The sequence below is a fragment of the Phalacrocorax aristotelis genome, chromosome 6 (genome assembly GCF_949628215.1).
Source record: "Phalacrocorax aristotelis chromosome 6, bGulAri2.1, whole genome shotgun sequence".
In the NCBI taxonomy this organism is placed as follows: Eukaryota; Metazoa; Chordata; class Aves; order Suliformes; family Phalacrocoracidae; genus Phalacrocorax; species Phalacrocorax aristotelis.
The window spans coordinates 12,393,974-12,412,277 of record NC_134281.1 but is presented as its reverse complement, the minus strand read 5'-3'; the positions used below and the strand labels follow the sequence as shown (position 1 = coordinate 12,412,277).

The window sequence follows — 18,304 nt, the reverse complement described above, 5'->3', positions numbered from 1 at the left end:
TGCATATTTGTTTATAAACATAATATAAATATATATAAGCTTCCACTCTCACATTTCCAAATCAGCTGATGACAAGAAGGTTTTATCAGGCACATGGAGATTTCACTATGGTGAAGTAAACTGAATTTGTAAGCCCTCCAGAGAAAAAGAAAAACAGGTCCTAAAAACTAAAGGCATCTGTCTCTTCCCAGCAAAGAAAGTAATTTGTTACGTTTGGGGGTTGGTTTTGCTTTTTTCACCACCTTTAAATTATTCCTCTCTTTCTCCTTAGAAGGCAAAGGGGTACAGTACTTTAGCCAGGGTGGTGCCATGATTAGTTAAGCCAAGCAGAACCACCTGTCGTGCCATGGCTTTCAGGGGCTCTCCAGACCACAGCATGTAATGACACAACATTGTTACCACATCTGAGTCTCAGCATGGTGGCTTATTAAGGCTCTTGCAGAGACAGGCCTAATTTTGATGCTCTGCATTCTGCACTGAAGCACAGTAATTTAATCACAGAGGGCTATGATTGCTCCAAGAATAAGGTGAGCAGATAACACTCCACAACGTCAAGCCACTATGTAGCCCCAGGAAATGTCAAAGAGGATAAGCAAACCCTGTTTTTCCATTGATATTTTGATCTCGGTGAATAGCCCCATGCTAATTTTCTGATGCATTACAAAAATGACAGCACCTCTGCTCTGCCTTGGGGAAGAGCTTCTTTGTAATGATGTAACTCCACTTAAGAAACAACTAAAACAATATAACTGAAGTGGCAGTGCGGCCAGTGCCAGTTTTCTAGAAGTAAGGGCAGTCTCACCATTCAGCCAGTCTCTCTTTGACTTGCTCAGAGGGCTAGAAACATGCAGGAGGGACTGGCCTTACAGAAGCCAGAGAGAGACCAGGAATACGATCATTTGTATCCTTTGAATTAAGCATCATCTACGCACACAGCACTCATGGCATAAGCAATTATTTTAGCAATTCTAATAATTATAATCAATTATCATAAAAATATTCCAAATACTTTGCACAATATGTGGTGGAAAGTTATTTTCTTCACTTGTATTTCATAAGCAGATATTTTAAAAGGTTAAAATCAGCTAAGGCCATTCAGACAGATCTAGTCTGCTGCTATGTCTGGAGTCTGAGATGAGATGACCAGAGTAAGCAGATATTCAGGTATGTGTTCTCCATTCAGAATTATGGAAGTTGTGAATAAAATCCTGGCCACAGTGGGTGTTACTGCTGAAATCAGTAAAGCCAGATTTTCACTCCTTGTGCCTGAGCCCTCAGAAAGCCTTCTTATCCCGGTGTTCAATTTTGCTCTCATGTACCTTCTATTCAGTACTTACTTCACTGAAATCAAAGGTGTTAGAGTACAGGAGAGGGAATTCTCCATCTGACTTTAAGGGATATTTTCTAGATCCAGATCATCTGGATAAGTAACAATAAATTATCATCAAATGTCTCTGAGGATAACATCTGCTATGAGTTCTTTGACTTGCTATTGTTGGCATATTCCAGAGCTGGATGGAATATAGAAGTGGGAGGGTCCACTATAGCATTTAATAGAGGGTTGCCCCGCTTCTGACTGGCGACACGACAAAATTAAGACATGACTGTAAATGGGAGACGCTTTGCTGGAGTATGCTGGAAGGAGCAAACCAGAACTAGAGACTCTGCAGTGTGGCCAGGCTCTCCTTTTCCCTAAACCTCTGCCAACCCAGAGTAACCTTTTAGTGGCATACGAAGGAGATTAATTTCTCTCCCCATACGTAATATTTCTCTCATTCTGCATCTCAGTTTAGACATTTCTCTTAGTTCTGCATCTTATGTGAAGGAGGTATTTAATCAAGTCCTTGCTTGGCTATGGTCTTTTATCCTACCAGGCACAAGGAAGGGGAGAAAGAAGGCTGGGAGGGTTTGCTGGCACCTGAGCTGTTTTGTATCAATAACCCCTCATTGCACTTTAGCACATGGGCATTTATATTGGGGTCTTAAGGTCACAGATTTAAATACAGCTTAAGGGGAAACCTGAACATAATCCATCCACTAACACTCTGGCTGGGCATGTGTGAAGACAGCTTTGGAAGTAGGATCTGTTCAAAAAGACCATGGCAGTCTGTCCTCGTTTGGCAAATTAAGTTCTCCAAACTGTGCCGTGGCCAATGTCCAAAACACTTTTTCTAGACATATGGACATTAATTAGAAAAGCCTCATACAACACCACATTTTACCTTATAATACATCCTTGTCTCCAAACCCATCCTTCCCATGATCATGACATTGTACTCCTCCAGTAGTACACACTTTTTTTTTTCCTGCAGTTCTCCTCCTGTCTCTGCATGCATACGCAGCAGCAGTAACAGGATTCAGAGTCCAGCTTTAAAAGCGTAAATAAGTTCTTACCAGCCAACTCCACCACCATTGTGCAATGCCACCCAGGTTGCTCCTCTGAACGCGTCTCCAACAAAATTTTGTACCGCCATGTCTAGGAGGAAAGGAAAGGTGTTATGGCTCTGACATGCTGCATTTGGTTTCTTATTGTGCTGCTCACTCCTTCCACTAACACCTTGATTTTCTGCATGAAGATAGTGTTGAAGACAGGGTTTACTCACAGCTTCTCTCACAGATATACACTAAACCTTACATTCTTGGGAGGAACACGCAAGAGAGATTTGCCTCCCACTCTTTGCCCCTACGCTGGAAGAACCAAATGCCAATTTGACACTGTGGGTTGTGACAACCCTGGTGCTTTCTGCACTTGTGATCCAATTCAGGCAGTTGAAGAACCTACCACTCCTCAGCTGGGAGATAGCTCCTCAGCATGGAGAGAAATACAGTCCTCTCCTTTGGGATACCTCATTCATGGAAGAACAGGTTGGACACATCCATGTGGAGGGTTTCAAAAAGGGGAGGACGACACCTGGAAAACTACACACCTTGCAGTTTGCAGCAGCCTGACGTATTTTCAGACCAGACTGCAGAGTTAATTCAGCCCTGTGCAGAAAACCAGTCTAAAGTTAAGGACTTGCATTTTGAGAACACAGTTAGGATGAAAGTGCTGTTGGCCCCAGTTCTCTAGACATAGGGGAACTGAACTTGAACTGCTGAAAACACAAAGGTGGTTCCTTTTTCTTTTTTAAATAAATAAATTTAGCAGCCAAATATCATCTGTCTAATGTCAAATGTGTGATTTCCACTGAAACGTTCACTAGAATTTTGGAAGTTCGCTACAATTTGTGCTAAAGAATATGCCCAAAGAGGTGGAAAGAGGTACACATGGATGATAACAGGGTAAAATTTACTGAAAACGCTTGTCCAGATTTAATTCAGGACAGATTTAATAGATCATTTGCTGTGCTTTTAACAGTAAGAAGTAAGAGACAAACAGCAATATCCCCACCAGCCACATTTGCAGACCCACAGTTGTTACATGTCTGATGGAAAAATTAGTTTATTTGAGCACTAATCTATGTTAAACCCTGTCAAAAGCCCCATTATGGCATCTTTTATCTGGCATTATGTCACTTTAATAACCCAATTATCATAATTACAGGGCTGTCAAGAGGAAATGGGAGATATCAAAATCCACATTTCAAAAAATGTACAGATTTCTTCCTCAGCCACTAGCATAATACGCGTGGAGGTTGGACAAGGAGCATGGCAAGCGGATTAACAATGTAATAATGTGCTACTCCTTGGCTTCATTAAAAGTCACTAACTGTGCGAATGTCTATGCTGACCTGCACTTTGCTGAGCAGCAACGACCCATGCTTACCAAGGATCTGGCTGAGGTACTTACTGCAGAACAAAATAAGACAGGCAAACACTCTGGAAAATTCCTGTGTGCTAGAGAGGAGCCAATTTCAAATGAAACAGCTCAAATGTGGTGTTAAAACAATGGGAAATAAGGGAGAGATGAAGACCTAAGATGTTCTTTTATTACCTCCAGAGGCTCATCTGGTAAAAGTTAGACCTGGTTTCAAAGACCAGTGGTCAAAAGGCTTTGGATGAGCCCTCAGAGAAGGCAAATGGTTAATGAAAATCACAAAATGCAAAGAAAAACACATAACATGATGAGCAATGGGGTTCCACAAACCTTGTTTCTATTGCCCTTTTCTGAGGACATTGCCTGGGGTTTACTTATGTGGTTAAGCCCTTTGGTGGAGACTTTACTTTGGATTGCTGTTCTCTGTGCAGATGCACCATTTTCTCACAGCTTGTCAGAATCAGACATTATTCAAGGAATCTATCCATCTGCTCTGTTAGAACTAGCCAATGTACTCAGAGTGTTGAAGTGGGACTAATAGACGCAGCTAAAAGCCTCATTTCATCAGGAAATCCAGTTAAGATAGCAGGGAACTTTTCTCTTTAAAATTGAGCCATAATTTGGTTCTATTATGAACCTATTATGAATTCCCATAATGGAAGTAATTCAATATGCTCAGCTACCTCTATCATAATTTCTCCTTCTACAACAGCGTGTATCCTCCAATCTCAAGTCACTTCCTGAATGTCAGTTCATGACATGCAAAAACGCCACTAGGCTAAAGCTATTATCATAATTTACAGTTTATGGATGGAAAATTGAGGAAGATTTGGGTTAAAAATCGCTTAGTTCCTCACTCATTTTTTTTTCAGGTCTCCTATCTGATATTTTGTGGATTTATTTTTCTAAAGCACCATTTCACAAACTTAAAAGGAGAGACTGGTTAGCTCAGGTCAGGTGTGCAGAATTAAAGGCTCCTTTTCTATAGTAAACATACATGATTTGCTCACAGTCACACTAAGTGAGCAACAAGGCTTGGAGTCTAATCCAGAACACCTGACTTCCATTCTTATGCTTTTACTATCAAAGTATGTTCCCTTATGACCAGAAAAGTTCCTTTCAGAAACTCCAGACTGCTTTCTTGAGTCCTCAGGCAATGAAATAAAAGCAGCTGTGAATGTTTTCCTTTTAAGCAAAAACTATGATAGTAATCATAGATCTGATTTTGAACTTGTGGATCCCAAGCAAATATGGCTGTAATTCTCCTCAGATTGCCTCTTTGAAACAGTGAGGTGCAAAATTAAAATCAAACAGAAGACAGTCCTCAGAGAGAGATTGTTCTCCATTACATTCAGGTAAATCTGATGCATTTTCATGGAATTTTCAGCATTGTTCTGGACCTCTCCTGTTTAACTACCTCCACATTCATCTCTGTATCACTATTAAATCCCAAAAAGCTGCTCAAGAAATCTGATTAATTGGATTAAAGGGTTAAACAAAAACTTTTTTTTAAATGTTACTTTATAAAACCCCCAATTTTTAAAGCAATTTCCTTGTTTGCCCGGACAGACAAGAAGTTTCTTCTCTGCTAACCTGCGCAAAAGGCTGATCCGTCATAGACGTTTGACGTTTCCCTGTAAGGACTGTCGGTCCCACTCACATCATGGTGATCTCGGCTGAGGACTACTGGAGCCTGCAAAAAGCCAACAACAAGAAAATGGAATCCTTCATGGACTGTCAACACTACCGAGGATCATCATTTGCTGAATTCACTTCTGTCTTAAGTAATTTCAGACCTCAGCTTTGTCCCCTCCCCTAAGCCCCTGAAACACCTTCTCTGCCTGCTATTATTTGTTATAAAACAGTGGTTCACATGCTGTTCATGAAAACCACCATCCTTTCATAAATAAGAACAAGAGCTTGTTTTTATGCCAATGGCATCCTCAAAGAAGGGGAGGGGAAGCAGTACAGTTATTTCATCTGAGTATTTCTTTGCTGAAATTCCAAAGACATTTCAGTATGCAAAAATATTCATTCAAAAATGGTTCTTGTTTGCTGTCGAAAAGGAAAACTAACATTAAGAATTTTTACACTTTCGCATTCTTTTGGAAGACTTCAAGACTAAAAATAGGTTAGCAATAAAAATCAGTGATTTCATACAGCTCAAACAAGTCCATTCTTGATATGGAATTTAATTGACAGTATGAATCTAAATCAGCTTGCAGGTCTTCATTATCATTTGCCATGCACAGGGTTTATATAAGAATAATTCACTCTTGGCATGGTGTGGTCTGGAATTAGCTGGCTCTGTTTTATGCTGCCAGTGAATTAGAAAATAATTGAAAATAGACATGAGCACCCAGCTTGTGAAAGGGGTAACAGGGATTTGCAGAAACAAAAAAAAAAGGACACAACAAAATCTGAAGGGCCTGGGAGTCTGACCTTGCCACTCGTAGCTCCAAGAGAATGTTCTGTCTGGTCAGGTTTATTTTTTAAGACTAGCTTGCAATGACATTCATTTTGAATCCTGAGAAGGTCAACAGCATTTGAAATATTTTAATAAACATTTTCTAAGTAACAAAAACCAGACCTTTCCTAGATAGAATCCATTGGGTTTGCCCCCTTTAGAAAGGGTAATTGTAACTCAGCTATGAAAAAGATGGAGATGAATGAGTGAACATGCCTTGGTCTGATGCTGCAGTACACACAGCAGGAAATGGGTATAATTACTGAGTGGTGCCTTCAGGATTTTGGTCCCCAGGATGTGACATTGTACATCTACCTACAATACTCATGAAGAACTTAGAAAATCCCTATACAATCTTGCCCATAGTACGTACTTTTACCACCACCATATATGGTCAGTGGGATTTTACTCAGATGAGTAAAATATTACTAATTATGCACTAGAGTGGCAGCATCAACCCTAATGATTTCCTTCATTCACATATGCAATGTAAATGAAAATGGACTACAGAGCTGGCTGTAGCCATAACATTTCTGAAAGTGAGGGACAGAGGCTAAGCATGGGGCAGTGGCACAGTCTCTTTTTACTTTCAGTGTTTGGGGCACTGCCAAGGAGTTACAGCCCCTGCCTTGTTTTCAACAAATCACAGCATCATATGTTGTGCTTGTAGATGCCCAAATAGAAAATAAGGCAGATTCCTACCATGAAATAAAAGGTAGCATATTTCAGAGGGTTTCTAAACTACTCTCTTCTATTATGTACCGCAATACCGGTGACAGGCAGAGAAGATGACTGAGCTCTAATATATGCTAACAGAACACTGGTCCCATGTAAACAGCAGGCACTTCTGTCCTCACTGGGTGAAGCTTTCTCCTTTCCCGCCTGCCACCCCAGTCTCAGATATTAAACACAATTACCAGACCACATCAAGATAAAAAAGACAAACCTTAATCCTTCCTTCGGAAATCGCTCGATTAATAGCCACAGCTATAGACACACGACCCCTCTGATCAGAGTATAAGATTCTAGCTTGAGAGCCAACAACCTGGAAAGTAAAAATACCAAAGCGATAAGGTTCCCTGCGCAGCTGGCTTATCTTCAGACCCCAGATAAATGGAGTCACAGGACTGACCCCTTCTGTAGGAAAAAGTGCAGATTATTTCTTCATCAGCATCCAGCTTCCAGAAAAAAGAAATTAAAATCCCTCTTTGAACTGAGTTATCTCCACTCACATGATCAGTGAGACGTATTTCTGTATTCAGCTGCTACTATCCAATAAATCCCACTTTTTAAATCAACCTGACTGCCAGACTATAATCCCCCTATCAGCAAATCCCTTATCAACAGCTGAGAAGCAGAAGTTTGGAACTGGCAATGGTGGGCTGGAAGGGAAGAGAAATATGGAGATGAAGAATAGCAAAGAACATCTGTCCTACACAGCTATGCTCCTCTCTAGCTTTCACCCCACAGACCAATCTGGCTTCCAGATGAGGAAAACACATATGAGCCCTAAAGTGTTACCAGTTAGCTTCACAGTGATAGCTTGCCCTAAAAGAAAAAATAAAGGATGCTTCACTGGCATCCTCCTTCCCACAATGCAAAAGGATGGCAGTTCTTTGGCCTCATCACCTGTTTTGAAAAGAGTACTGGGAACCGCAGGCATGAAGAGGTTGGGCCAAAGCAATGCCACCTGGCTGGAGAGCAGCTCTGTGGAAAGGGACCTGGGGGTCCTGGTGGACAGAAAGCTCAACAGAAGCGAACAGTGTGCTACTGCAGCCAAGAAGGCCAACACGATGCTGAGTTGCATCAAAAAGGGCATCACCAGCAGAGATAAAGAAGTCATTATCCCACTCTGCTCAGCGCTTGTCAGGCCACACCTGGAGTGCTGGGTGCAGTTCTGGTCCCCTCTATACAAAAAGGATATGGACAGGCTGGAAGGGGTCCAGAGAGGGGCCACCAAGATGATCAAAGGACTGGGAAGCTGCCATACAAATATAGGCTGGGAGAACTGGGTTTGTTCAGCCTTGAGAAAAGGAGGCTCAGAGGGGATCTCATCACCATGTACCAGTACTTAAGGGGTAGCTACAAAGAAGATGGAGACTCCCTTTTTACAAGGAGACACATGGAGAGGACAAGGGGGAATGGACACAAATTGCTCTTGGGGAGATTCCGATTGGACATCAGAGGGAAATTTTTCACATTGAGGAGAGTCAACCATTGGAATAATCTCCCCAGGGAAGTGGTTGACTCGGCCACATTGGACACCTTTAAGAGTCATCTGGACAGGGTGCTGGGCTGTCTTGTCTAGACTGCGCTCTTCCTAGAAAGGTTGGACTAGATGATCCCTGAGGTCCCTTCCAACCGGTGATTCTGTGATTCTGCGATTTTGAATAGTGCTGTGAAAGAAAACATAATTACAACTGAGGTGGATGGTGAATCATTGACATCTTTCAGTGTATAGTTTCAGATATAAGACTAGATATTGCTGGATTATTTGAACATTTCCAGATGAGGAAATGAAGGGAAATAACTGCTTCAGCTCACACTAAAACTCTGCTGTGGAGAGAGTTTTAAGTTATCAGCCCTGGGAGTTACAGCCAGTGTTTTCATCTGTGCACATCCTTGCTTTTCACTCCAGCATTCAAAAACCACATTCTGAACTAGGAGTGGTCATATGTGCTGTTGTGGCATACATCCACTTACCAAGCTGTGCCTGCCAGCTTCTCGAATCCAACGGATGTTGTCATGGTACTGCTGCTTCACAGATGTGCTCACTTGCAAGAAAAAGCAGGAAAGAAAAGAGGTTTTGAAAATGAATACAATATGCTTTAAATCCCATTTATCTGACAGCACTAAGAAGTCAAATTCTGCTCTCAGGTACAAGCACACATTTAAGGAAATGCTACATAGAATCCTCTGTGCAGCTGATGCAGTAACCTGACCATATATTTAGAGAAAAGTATGAGATGTGGTCTAGGAGGCAGCTGGAATGATAACTCCCATTCAGATCTTTAGCAAACTAAATTAAACCTTGAAATATGGGTTACATGTACTGTTCATTTTTACTCAGGTGGCTTGCTGCCTACTAAATGCCCAATCCCTTTCTGAGACTTTGCTAAATTAGTAGCTTTAGCAAACTCCATGACATTGGGTACTACAGTCCAGACTTGCATGAGGTAGCAAATAACTCCCTTGAGTCAGCCAGCAGAAATTCTCAGAAGCAGCTGGCAATACATACCTGAGGATAAGTTACTCCAATGCTGGGAAATAGATTTATAGCACAGCAGTTGCTCTATGCTAAATGGCCCACATGAATATTTTTATCCCAAGATAAAACTGAGCTCTCTTATCCTGCAAACTGAGGCATGTTGCCTTGCATTGCTATAGAGCACAAACTGAACACTGCTGACTTATTATGGAGTAGCTACTTTATGTGTAAATCCACCCTACAGCTTGGTTAGATATGTTATCTAAGAGGAGAATTACAGATAACCGCTTTATATTCTCCAGCTTCTCCTCTCATTTATATCTGTGTCACTCCATCTCAACCAGCCAAACCAAAGAGAAGTAAGAATAAAGATACTTGAAGTGACAGACAATGAAATATAGTATATATCAGTCAGATCAGGGTTACCTCAGTAGAATCAGCAACCTTCACACGCATGGCACCATCTGTAGCAAGCGAGTAACAAAAAGGAGAGGGTGTATTGAAAGGGACAGAGGCATTGTCTTACTGTCTGTCTTATTGTCTTAATTTTGGGGACTTTTACAGTTATGCCTTTCCATGCAGGCTGAGTGTGAGCTCAGATGAAGTTACAACAGCTGAAACAGTTACTGCCTGTAGGCTCTTTCTCTATGGGCTAAGCTACATCACATTACCTTGTCCCGAGAGGCATGGTCAGCTACCAGGGCTCATCTGGCATGAGGGAACATGCTAAGCCACCGTGACTTGCTTATGCATTAGAGCTTCAAGTTATAACCATTTCTGCAGATGCCAAGATAGCATGTTCCTCATCACTTTCCAGCTCTCACCCATTGTCGAGTCAAATTATAATATACATATAACTTCACAGAATCATAGAATACCAGGTTGGAAGGGACCTCAAGGATCTTCTGGTCAAACCTTTCTTGGCAAAAGCACAGTCTAGACAACATGGCTTTGCACACCGTCCACCTGAATTTCAAAGTGAATCTTAAATCTGAAACTTATGTTTGAAAGTCAGTCAAAGTGGAGAAACAGCACACTACTAACTTGAAATCATCCCTGGTAACTGAGAAGAGTGTTTAAGACTATTGTCTTTCCGCTAGGCAATATGTCAGCAGATATGCGTAGTAAAACTAGAAAAAGGAAAGAGGAAAAGGCAAGATATTAATATCTAATCCTGGTTGAACACATTGTTAAAGAGAAATATAAAGTATGCTCATTCCTGCAGAGGCAGGCCTTCCATACAGAGTTTTAATGATCCTAAAAAGACCTGTCAACCCTTAAAGCATTAAGGGTTGGCTCCAAGTGAGCTTCTAAACTCTGCAGTGAGGATTAACATGTCAGCACTTAGCTTCACAGGGAGTCAAAGATGAAACATCTGCTAGTGCTCTCCTAGGAGGATTGTGCCACCATTCATAAGTTTTAAGGAAACATCTAGAAGGTAATGGGTAGTATTCACTTATGTTGTTACAGATACTTAATGAGAGTTTACAGGAGTTGCTCTAGAAAACCGAATAGAGAATTAATTCCTTTCTATCAATTTTATAAGCAATCTCAGAGATTACTTACATATTTTATACTCCACAGTGCACACTCATAGAAAAGATCTTATGGTCTCTTAATTCCATACAACATAACCAGAAGGGAAGCCAGTGAAAATACTGGCTACAAGGACTTATCTCAACACAGCACATCTGTCTCTCCCAGTCAGCTCCAATAAAGTGTCATATTCTCTGTCCTAAACTCTGGTGTGTCTAAAGTAGCATTTCACCTGTTATCCCCAGGGAACTGAAGAATTGTCTTTTATTTAGACTTACATCCTGCAACTGAAAAATCTTACAGCTCTTTCTAGAAAGACCTTAACTTCAGATTAGCTCCACATGTGTCTCATTTGCTAAACTGCTCCCCCATTTCCCTACCCCAACGGGAATACACCCTGAAGCCAGGCAAGCTACTGCATTGCTTCTGGTATTTCATAGACCTTTGTACATATTTAGGGTTTAAAAAGATACTAGAAAGCATTGTGTACTTAGAGGAACAGTCCTCATCAACACAGAGATTGGCTCCCTTTGCTCTTGGGAGATTTGTATTACTGCTGTGTATCAGCTCAGTCTTCAAACTGCCCCAGAGGTCATAAATCCAAGTTACACTCCAATCATCACTGCTGTGTCTCTCATGCAAAGGCTAAAAGTTAAAAGCTTGGGTACCTTAGGGGTGGAAGCAGATAATAAAACTGCATTGGACTTTTTCCACTGTTCGTGAGTGCAAAAATTTGACTCCACAAAAGGAGAAGAATGTTTAACATTGGACTCAAGGCCAGGTCAAAAGTTTAGACTTGGAATGCAACAGACTTCAGCTCTGTGGAGTTTTCACTCAGCCATCATAACAGGTTGTTTTTTTTAATAAAATCCAAAGGTAGGTTCATATTTTAGATGTATTTGTGTGTGAGGATATCCAGACCCTGGAATTTGGTCCAAGCCCGCGTCCCATGGGAGTGGACAGCAAATGGAATACACAAGAACAGGAATTCATGAATGGCTGTTTATTTTCTGGCCAAATTCCATTTTCATTTCTCTTTGAAATGCTATTCCCATTGTCCTGCCAAATTCAACAGCAAATCCAATAATAGCCTTGCCCTTAAGCCTGTTTTCACCTGTTGGGAATTTTTAAACGTCATTTTTCATTTAAATTGAGAATATCATACAAGAGTTCAATGCTTTTTATGTGTGGAAGAGACTTCTCTCCCCAGCTTTACATTACCATCTATATAAACACATGCATACTATTGTACACACAGCAACTGATTCATTTCCTAGTCTTGCAATGCAAACTATCCAAAGGTCATGCATCAGTTCAGTCTTGAGAGAAGATGACTGGAGATTGCAGTACATAGCAGAAAAATTACTGCAAATTTTTGAAGATCGATCTATAGCACTGGATTTCACCCTCCCTTCAGTTAAGCTGAGGGACCAGGTTTAAAAACATGAAAGTGTCAATATCCATAGAACAGGGGATGCACTTCTGGGCCATTGCATTAAAAACACCTCATGCTCCAGTGCTATTTCTTCAAGATGACTCCTAAGGAAAGTTTAAGATAATAGACAGACCTAAGGACCTTGCAGAGTCAGACCCACTCTATCAAATAATTCACCTCTTAGGAGGAAGAGGAAGCTGGAAGTGTAGCAGCCTTACACTATAGGAAGACAACAGTGGTTTTGTTTCAGATGAGAGACATATCTGAATGTCATATATCCTTTTTGGAAATACCACCCTAGACCCTCATAATGCTAACTGTTCTAGAATAAATATGAATAGGAATTAAAAGTCTCCACACTTCTATTCATATTTTGATTATGTCTTTCATGAAAGAAGCAACAAGTATTTCAATATTACCAGATAAAAATATTATGCTCTCCTCCCCATAAAATATGCTTTGGATTTGTGATCTGTTTCCTTGTGATCCCTTCCTTGATTCTGAGAAGCACAAGGCTCCACTCTCTCGAAACGGAATTGCTGAGGACTTCAGTGCTAGGGGACAATGACACTTAAGTCTTTGAGTCTGCTGTCCAGCTACCATAAAAGCAGACAAAGAAAGGGAAAGTACTGGGGCCTTCCACTGTAGCCTGGGAGATTAGGATTCATGTTTGCTGACACAAAATCAGCTTTGTCTCAGTTCCCATTCATAAGCAGGGTATAACAGGAATAGCTAACTTTCAAGGATATGGAAGAGAGAAAGACAGTGTAATTCCTAGATACTAGAGTAGCATACAGAGCCATGCAGATATTCCAAATTGCATCCACCAGTGAGTAGAAACAGCTGTCAATTTGTTAACAAATGACAAAAAAGAAAGACCTCACAATTGTAATCAGAAGTAAATTACACTGGATGGAGCACCACACCCATAAAACCTAGGTTTCCTGCCACTGACCTGCTTGTTAGCCTCTTAATAACCTCCCTAGATTCCCATGCCTCAGTCACCTGTAAGACAGGGGGAAAGCAATTTGACTCCTTTTAAAAAAACTCTGGGAGACCTAGTGATGAAAGATACTGTTTGCCTTAAAGTTTCAAGGTGACAGAAACACAGGAAAATCTGTAACAAATGAAAAGAAGTGCTTTTAGCCAAAACTGCAACAATAGCTTTGGGATCAATAACCTCTCTACATGGTGTTTTTATATTTTACTTACCAGTTACACTCCTTATAGGAATGTGGAGAACAGTGAGATTTCCTGTCCCAATGGAACAGGAAAAAGAGTGCTTTCTACAGTTTCAGCCAAAAGCCGTCATGCATTGTACAACTCTGTTTCCTTTTCTCCCCAAAAGGACCCCCAGTGAAGAGGGCACGGGATGGTATCTTACCTCCCTGGCGTATGGAGTCTTCTAGCACAGACATGGCAATTGAGTCAGTGGTAGCAAGATCCTGTGGGTCACCTGAGGTACAAACCCAGCGGAATGGCCCAAATCCCAGGGAAAAAATGTCCCTGGGAAAAGAACATGTTTCATTAAAAGATAGTTGGAATTCTTTCCTTATTTATCCTGGCTGCTAGCAGTGCTTTTCTTTCATTAGCTGGAGACGGAAGAATTTGACATTTTCAATGAACTAATCTAAACAGAAGCATCGGGGACAATTAATTGAGAAATTAAATAGCGCTGTTTCACACAGCCATCAACTGGTGTATAAAAATACAGTCAGGCCAGAATTTTGACAGGGATGTTGGGCAATTCAATCGAACAAGTCCATCACCAGATGAACTGCAATTTTTCTTTTGTTTCATCAAATATACTCCCTCTTCTGCCTGAACCCAGGCTAACTGAGTGCATCTATACTATAAGACAAGCATAAGTTCTGAACAAGTGCCTGAGTCCAGAATCATTTGCTGTCCACACTGTTTGCACACAATAGTAAGACACACTTCAGCTGAGTTCCAGAAGAGATCTAATCTGGTTGGTGCCTTACTCTACGTTTAAGCTCTTATTCACATGATATAGGCAAGCTAAGCATGTGTCAGAGGCAAAAAACATTATAAACCTAGATCTCCTGTGCTCAGCTTTAATTACAAACAATATGAACAGCTTGGGTAAGAGGTACAGTCGGCAATAAGGGCAGAATAGTGCCTTATTTCAGACGTGCTTTTAACTTCCGTGTAGACATAGGCTTTGATAATTTGGAACTAAGCTCTCTTGCTCTGAAGGTAAAAGCTCTTAATTTTTAGCACCTAGAAGTGAAGCTGCATATAGTTACAGTGTGAGGCTGTGACTTGGCTATTCTCTTAAGTAGAACTGCTTCAGGAAAATTGATGCAACAAAAGAGAAAATGCAACTATTCATGTAAAGGAGTAAAGAGTTTTGACTTGGCAATGCTTTAGCTTACTGTTCACACATCTGGTGTCTGCTTTCATAAAACCTTTTATTCTAAGAAGGATAAAGCTTTACACCAAATTATCAAGACATGCCATGCCTTTCAGAAAAAGAGATTAGCACAGCCTCTGCTGTCAGAATTTACTTATGTTAATCACATCGAATACGTCCCTCCAGGTCTGGCTCTTCTTTTCCCTTGTACACAGGAGAATGTAAGGATTAACTCTAAGGAAGCCAATAGAAACATGAGTATGATGCTTACAGCCAACAGGACATCTTCCTAAACCGCACTGGGCATTACTCCAGAGTGGAGAAAAATAGGAGTAACTCTGGCATAACACCTGTGAGATCAATTTTCCTACTGCTATCGTTGGCGCCTTTTCATCATTCATAGTGCACTGCGAGATTTGCACTAAGGGGAACCTCTGTAGTACTCTCCCTCTGAACAGAGGGAGTCACAAGGGACTTGAGTGCTTTATTCCAAACTCTCCCCAACATACCCCATGATGTGCTGAACGTAGGAAGGATATCGAAATTCTGTTTTACTGGCTCCTTTTTTCTCAACATCAGCACCTACAAAATAATTTTAATAGTCAGTGGCTATGAAGAAAAACAATAAAATGTAAAACCAGGCTGCACCTGGGTTCCTGTGAAGGCTCTATCTCAGCCACAGAGAAGGTCAGGGGTCTCAGAGAATGAGAGACTAGAGAGTCAGCATAACACAGCGGCCAACACTATCCTACAAAAATATACAGCTGGGAAGATGCAAGTGGGATTGTCCTTGTTTCCACCTAACAATTCCAGGATCTACTCACCAGCCCTTTGAGCTTCCAAGAGAAAAGCATTGCCATAATCCCAAAAAAACATTCCCTTATCAGCTAGCCTGTTAATAGCAGCCACATGTCTCTTCAGACTGAAATAAAGAAGGAAACAGTTATTCTTCAGATTGATAAAATATCAAAAAGAATAATTTCATGAACTCACTAAAGGCATGGGAGTGGGGGGAGACAGATGTAACTGAAAGATCCCAGAGAAATTCAGGCATAAACCCATAAGATACCAATTGAGATGCCAGCTGAGATGCTTTCAATCACTGTAGCACCTGTTATCCCCAAATTTTTAAGTGATTTACAGTCATTAAGGGAACTTCATTAATTAGCAGAGAGGGGTCACGTCTTTCAGCAAAGAAATACAGCCAGCTCTGACGATGGAAGGTAATGACAAAAAACAGCCTACTCAAAACTGCAAAAGAGTTTAAGAAGTTCACATAGAAAGTGAGCAGAGACAGAAAAACTGAAAATGGCCTAACATCAGTGCTTCAGCCCCTCCCTTGGCCAGAACAGCCCACTTTTCCCTTTGTTTCTGATAGTGGACCATACCCCAGGACTGCTCTGTGAAACTATTTCCACTTAATGTTATCCAGTTCTAATCTCAATGCATAGTTGCATATGGAGTTGTACATGCAGAGGTGTAACGTCTTGGAACTCTAGAGAGGTAAATCAATGCCTCACGAATGAAGTTGGGTTTGTTTAGGTCACACCTAGCTTGATAGAAATTAGGCCCTCCCAGAAATTTACATTTCTGTTACCCTTGTCTTAGAGTAGTATGATATAGAATTGAGAAACTGGAAAGGTCCTCAGTCCCTCATCCAAAGTCAAGTAGATTATATGTCTATATTCTACCTTCTACTGGAAAAAGGTGTCCAGCAGGAATGTTCAAGGTGAACAAAACCAGAGTAGGAGCCATAAAGTCTTGAAAGTACCAGATGAGAACAACAGCTTGCTGCCTCTGTTCCACAGTTCTTTATTTATATATCTTTATATATATAAAATACCAAATTGCTCCCTTTATAATGTCCAATTCCAATTTTACTTACAAACTTGCAAATCAGAAGTAACTCCACCAAATCAAGATGCTAAACAGAATGTAGTTACAGTTGCAGGAAGCTGTGAGGAGAGTTTGTTCCCTCCTTATATTCTTCTCTAAAGAAAAGCATTACTGACCACAGCGGGAGGCATGGTAGGCTAGATGGACCTTCTGGTTTACCCATTGGGTTTTTATGATATATTCAGTGAACCTAAACCAACAGGTAGACTACATGGAATTGTCCTTATTGTACCAGATTTTTAAAACCTAATGCAACATAGGAATTTATAGAAGTGAAATAAGACTTTAGTGTCCAGACCTCTGATCTTATGCTAGAGACTACTCCTAAAATAGTGGGTAAGTGATGTCTGCCATATTCTGAGTGATAGCCGTATAAGTACAAAGTTGGGAGTTACTAGTACTGTAGCTCTACCCCAGATTTGTACTGAAACACCAAAGAACAGAAACTTCTTGTGAGAAAGAAAGATCTGATCACTTGCAGAGCAAGTAAACTTTAAGTTTAAAAGCATGTGTCACCAAAACGTTTACCTCTCTTGTACCAGGGTCCGGAACTTCCCTGGATTGCTGGAAAGGAGATGCTTTGCTTCCTCAAAGCCAAGTTGTACCGGATAGTATCCCCCACTGAATGGGTTATGACATGAAGTTTGGTCAGACCCCAGATCAACTAGCAGCTCTCCTGTTGTGTCCAGCTCATATACTAGCCTCTCCCTGGGGAAGACAATGAATGGCATGTTTGAACAGAAGCTGTCATTTCACATTCTAGCTCCTCTTTCAGGTGAACTTCTTCCATCCCAAGAGGTTATTTATAAAGGTATGCCCTTGGCAGGCTAATTCTTTGTTTTAGGAGTCAGGAGGTGGGAAATGATGGTGACAAAGATTTAGGTGCAACTTTCATACTTCACATTTACCTGTGCAGGAATGCCGATAGATGAATCAGACACCAGTATGACATACAGGTCTTATTGGTCAGTCTCAACCCCTGATACATGATGCGACAGCAAGATTCACCATTGGATAAAGCCTCAGGAGTGCCAGAATTTCCACCCATAATCTAATTATTTTTATTCAATCAATACCTCAATACTTCTAGTCTTCACTGAAGTCCAAGACATTTTCTTGCTATCCCGTTAGCAAAAGGTTAGAAGGAAAGGTATAAATTCTTTCTTCATGCAAGGAAGAATCTTAGGGATTTCTTTCCCTAAGTAATTCGTTGTTCCATAAGGAAAGGAGAAGGTGCATAAGAAGCAACTGAGAACTGGAACACAAGGATAAAGACCCCTCTATTGACAACACTCTAGATGCTTACAAAAAATTGCGATGAACCCAGCACTAGGTTTAATGCCTCTTCTTTTCTAAGTTTGGGAACTAATTCCAGGTTGACTAACTAGCAAGAACATTAATATATCTGTTATCCATATATACTACTTACCATAGATCAACCACATTCCCATGGTAACCCAAACTAAGGGCAATTTTATTCTTTCTTGCATCTCTAGAATAGATTCAAAAGATTTATTTAAGAAAATGCACCTCATGTAATTACATCTTACAATGTACAAATCATACGCAGAGTCGAACCCAGCAAAAAAGTCTGTATGTGGTTTCTAACACTTATCTAGGCAACAGATCTT

At 40.8% G+C, this 18,304-nt stretch overlaps 2 protein-coding genes across 2 annotated transcripts in view; one reads left to right on the top strand and one right to left on the bottom strand.

Annotated features, from left to right (window-relative positions):
- The window catches only part of TMEM43 (transmembrane protein 43), a 494,721-nt gene that overhangs the window by 364,629 nt on the left and 111,788 nt on the right, over positions 1 to 18,304 (top strand). The gene's annotated exons all lie outside the window — the stretch shown is intronic.
- The window catches only part of UROC1 (urocanate hydratase 1), a 44,092-nt gene that overhangs the window by 4,858 nt on the left and 20,930 nt on the right, over positions 1 to 18,304 (bottom strand). Inside the window, exons 10-18 of the mRNA XM_075095980.1 lie at positions 18,103 to 18,165; positions 17,202 to 17,381; positions 15,602 to 15,699; positions 15,287 to 15,359; positions 13,788 to 13,909; positions 8,928 to 8,998; positions 7,171 to 7,269; positions 5,351 to 5,450; positions 2,395 to 2,476 (exon numbers count right to left, since the gene is read on the bottom strand). Of these exons, the coding sequence (XP_074952081.1) occupies positions 2,395 to 2,476; positions 5,351 to 5,450; positions 7,171 to 7,269; positions 8,928 to 8,998; positions 13,788 to 13,909; positions 15,287 to 15,359; positions 15,602 to 15,699; positions 17,202 to 17,381; positions 18,103 to 18,165 (888 nt within the window). The remainder of the gene's footprint in view (positions 1 to 2,394; positions 2,477 to 5,350; positions 5,451 to 7,170; positions 7,270 to 8,927; positions 8,999 to 13,787; positions 13,910 to 15,286; positions 15,360 to 15,601; positions 15,700 to 17,201; positions 17,382 to 18,102; positions 18,166 to 18,304) is intronic.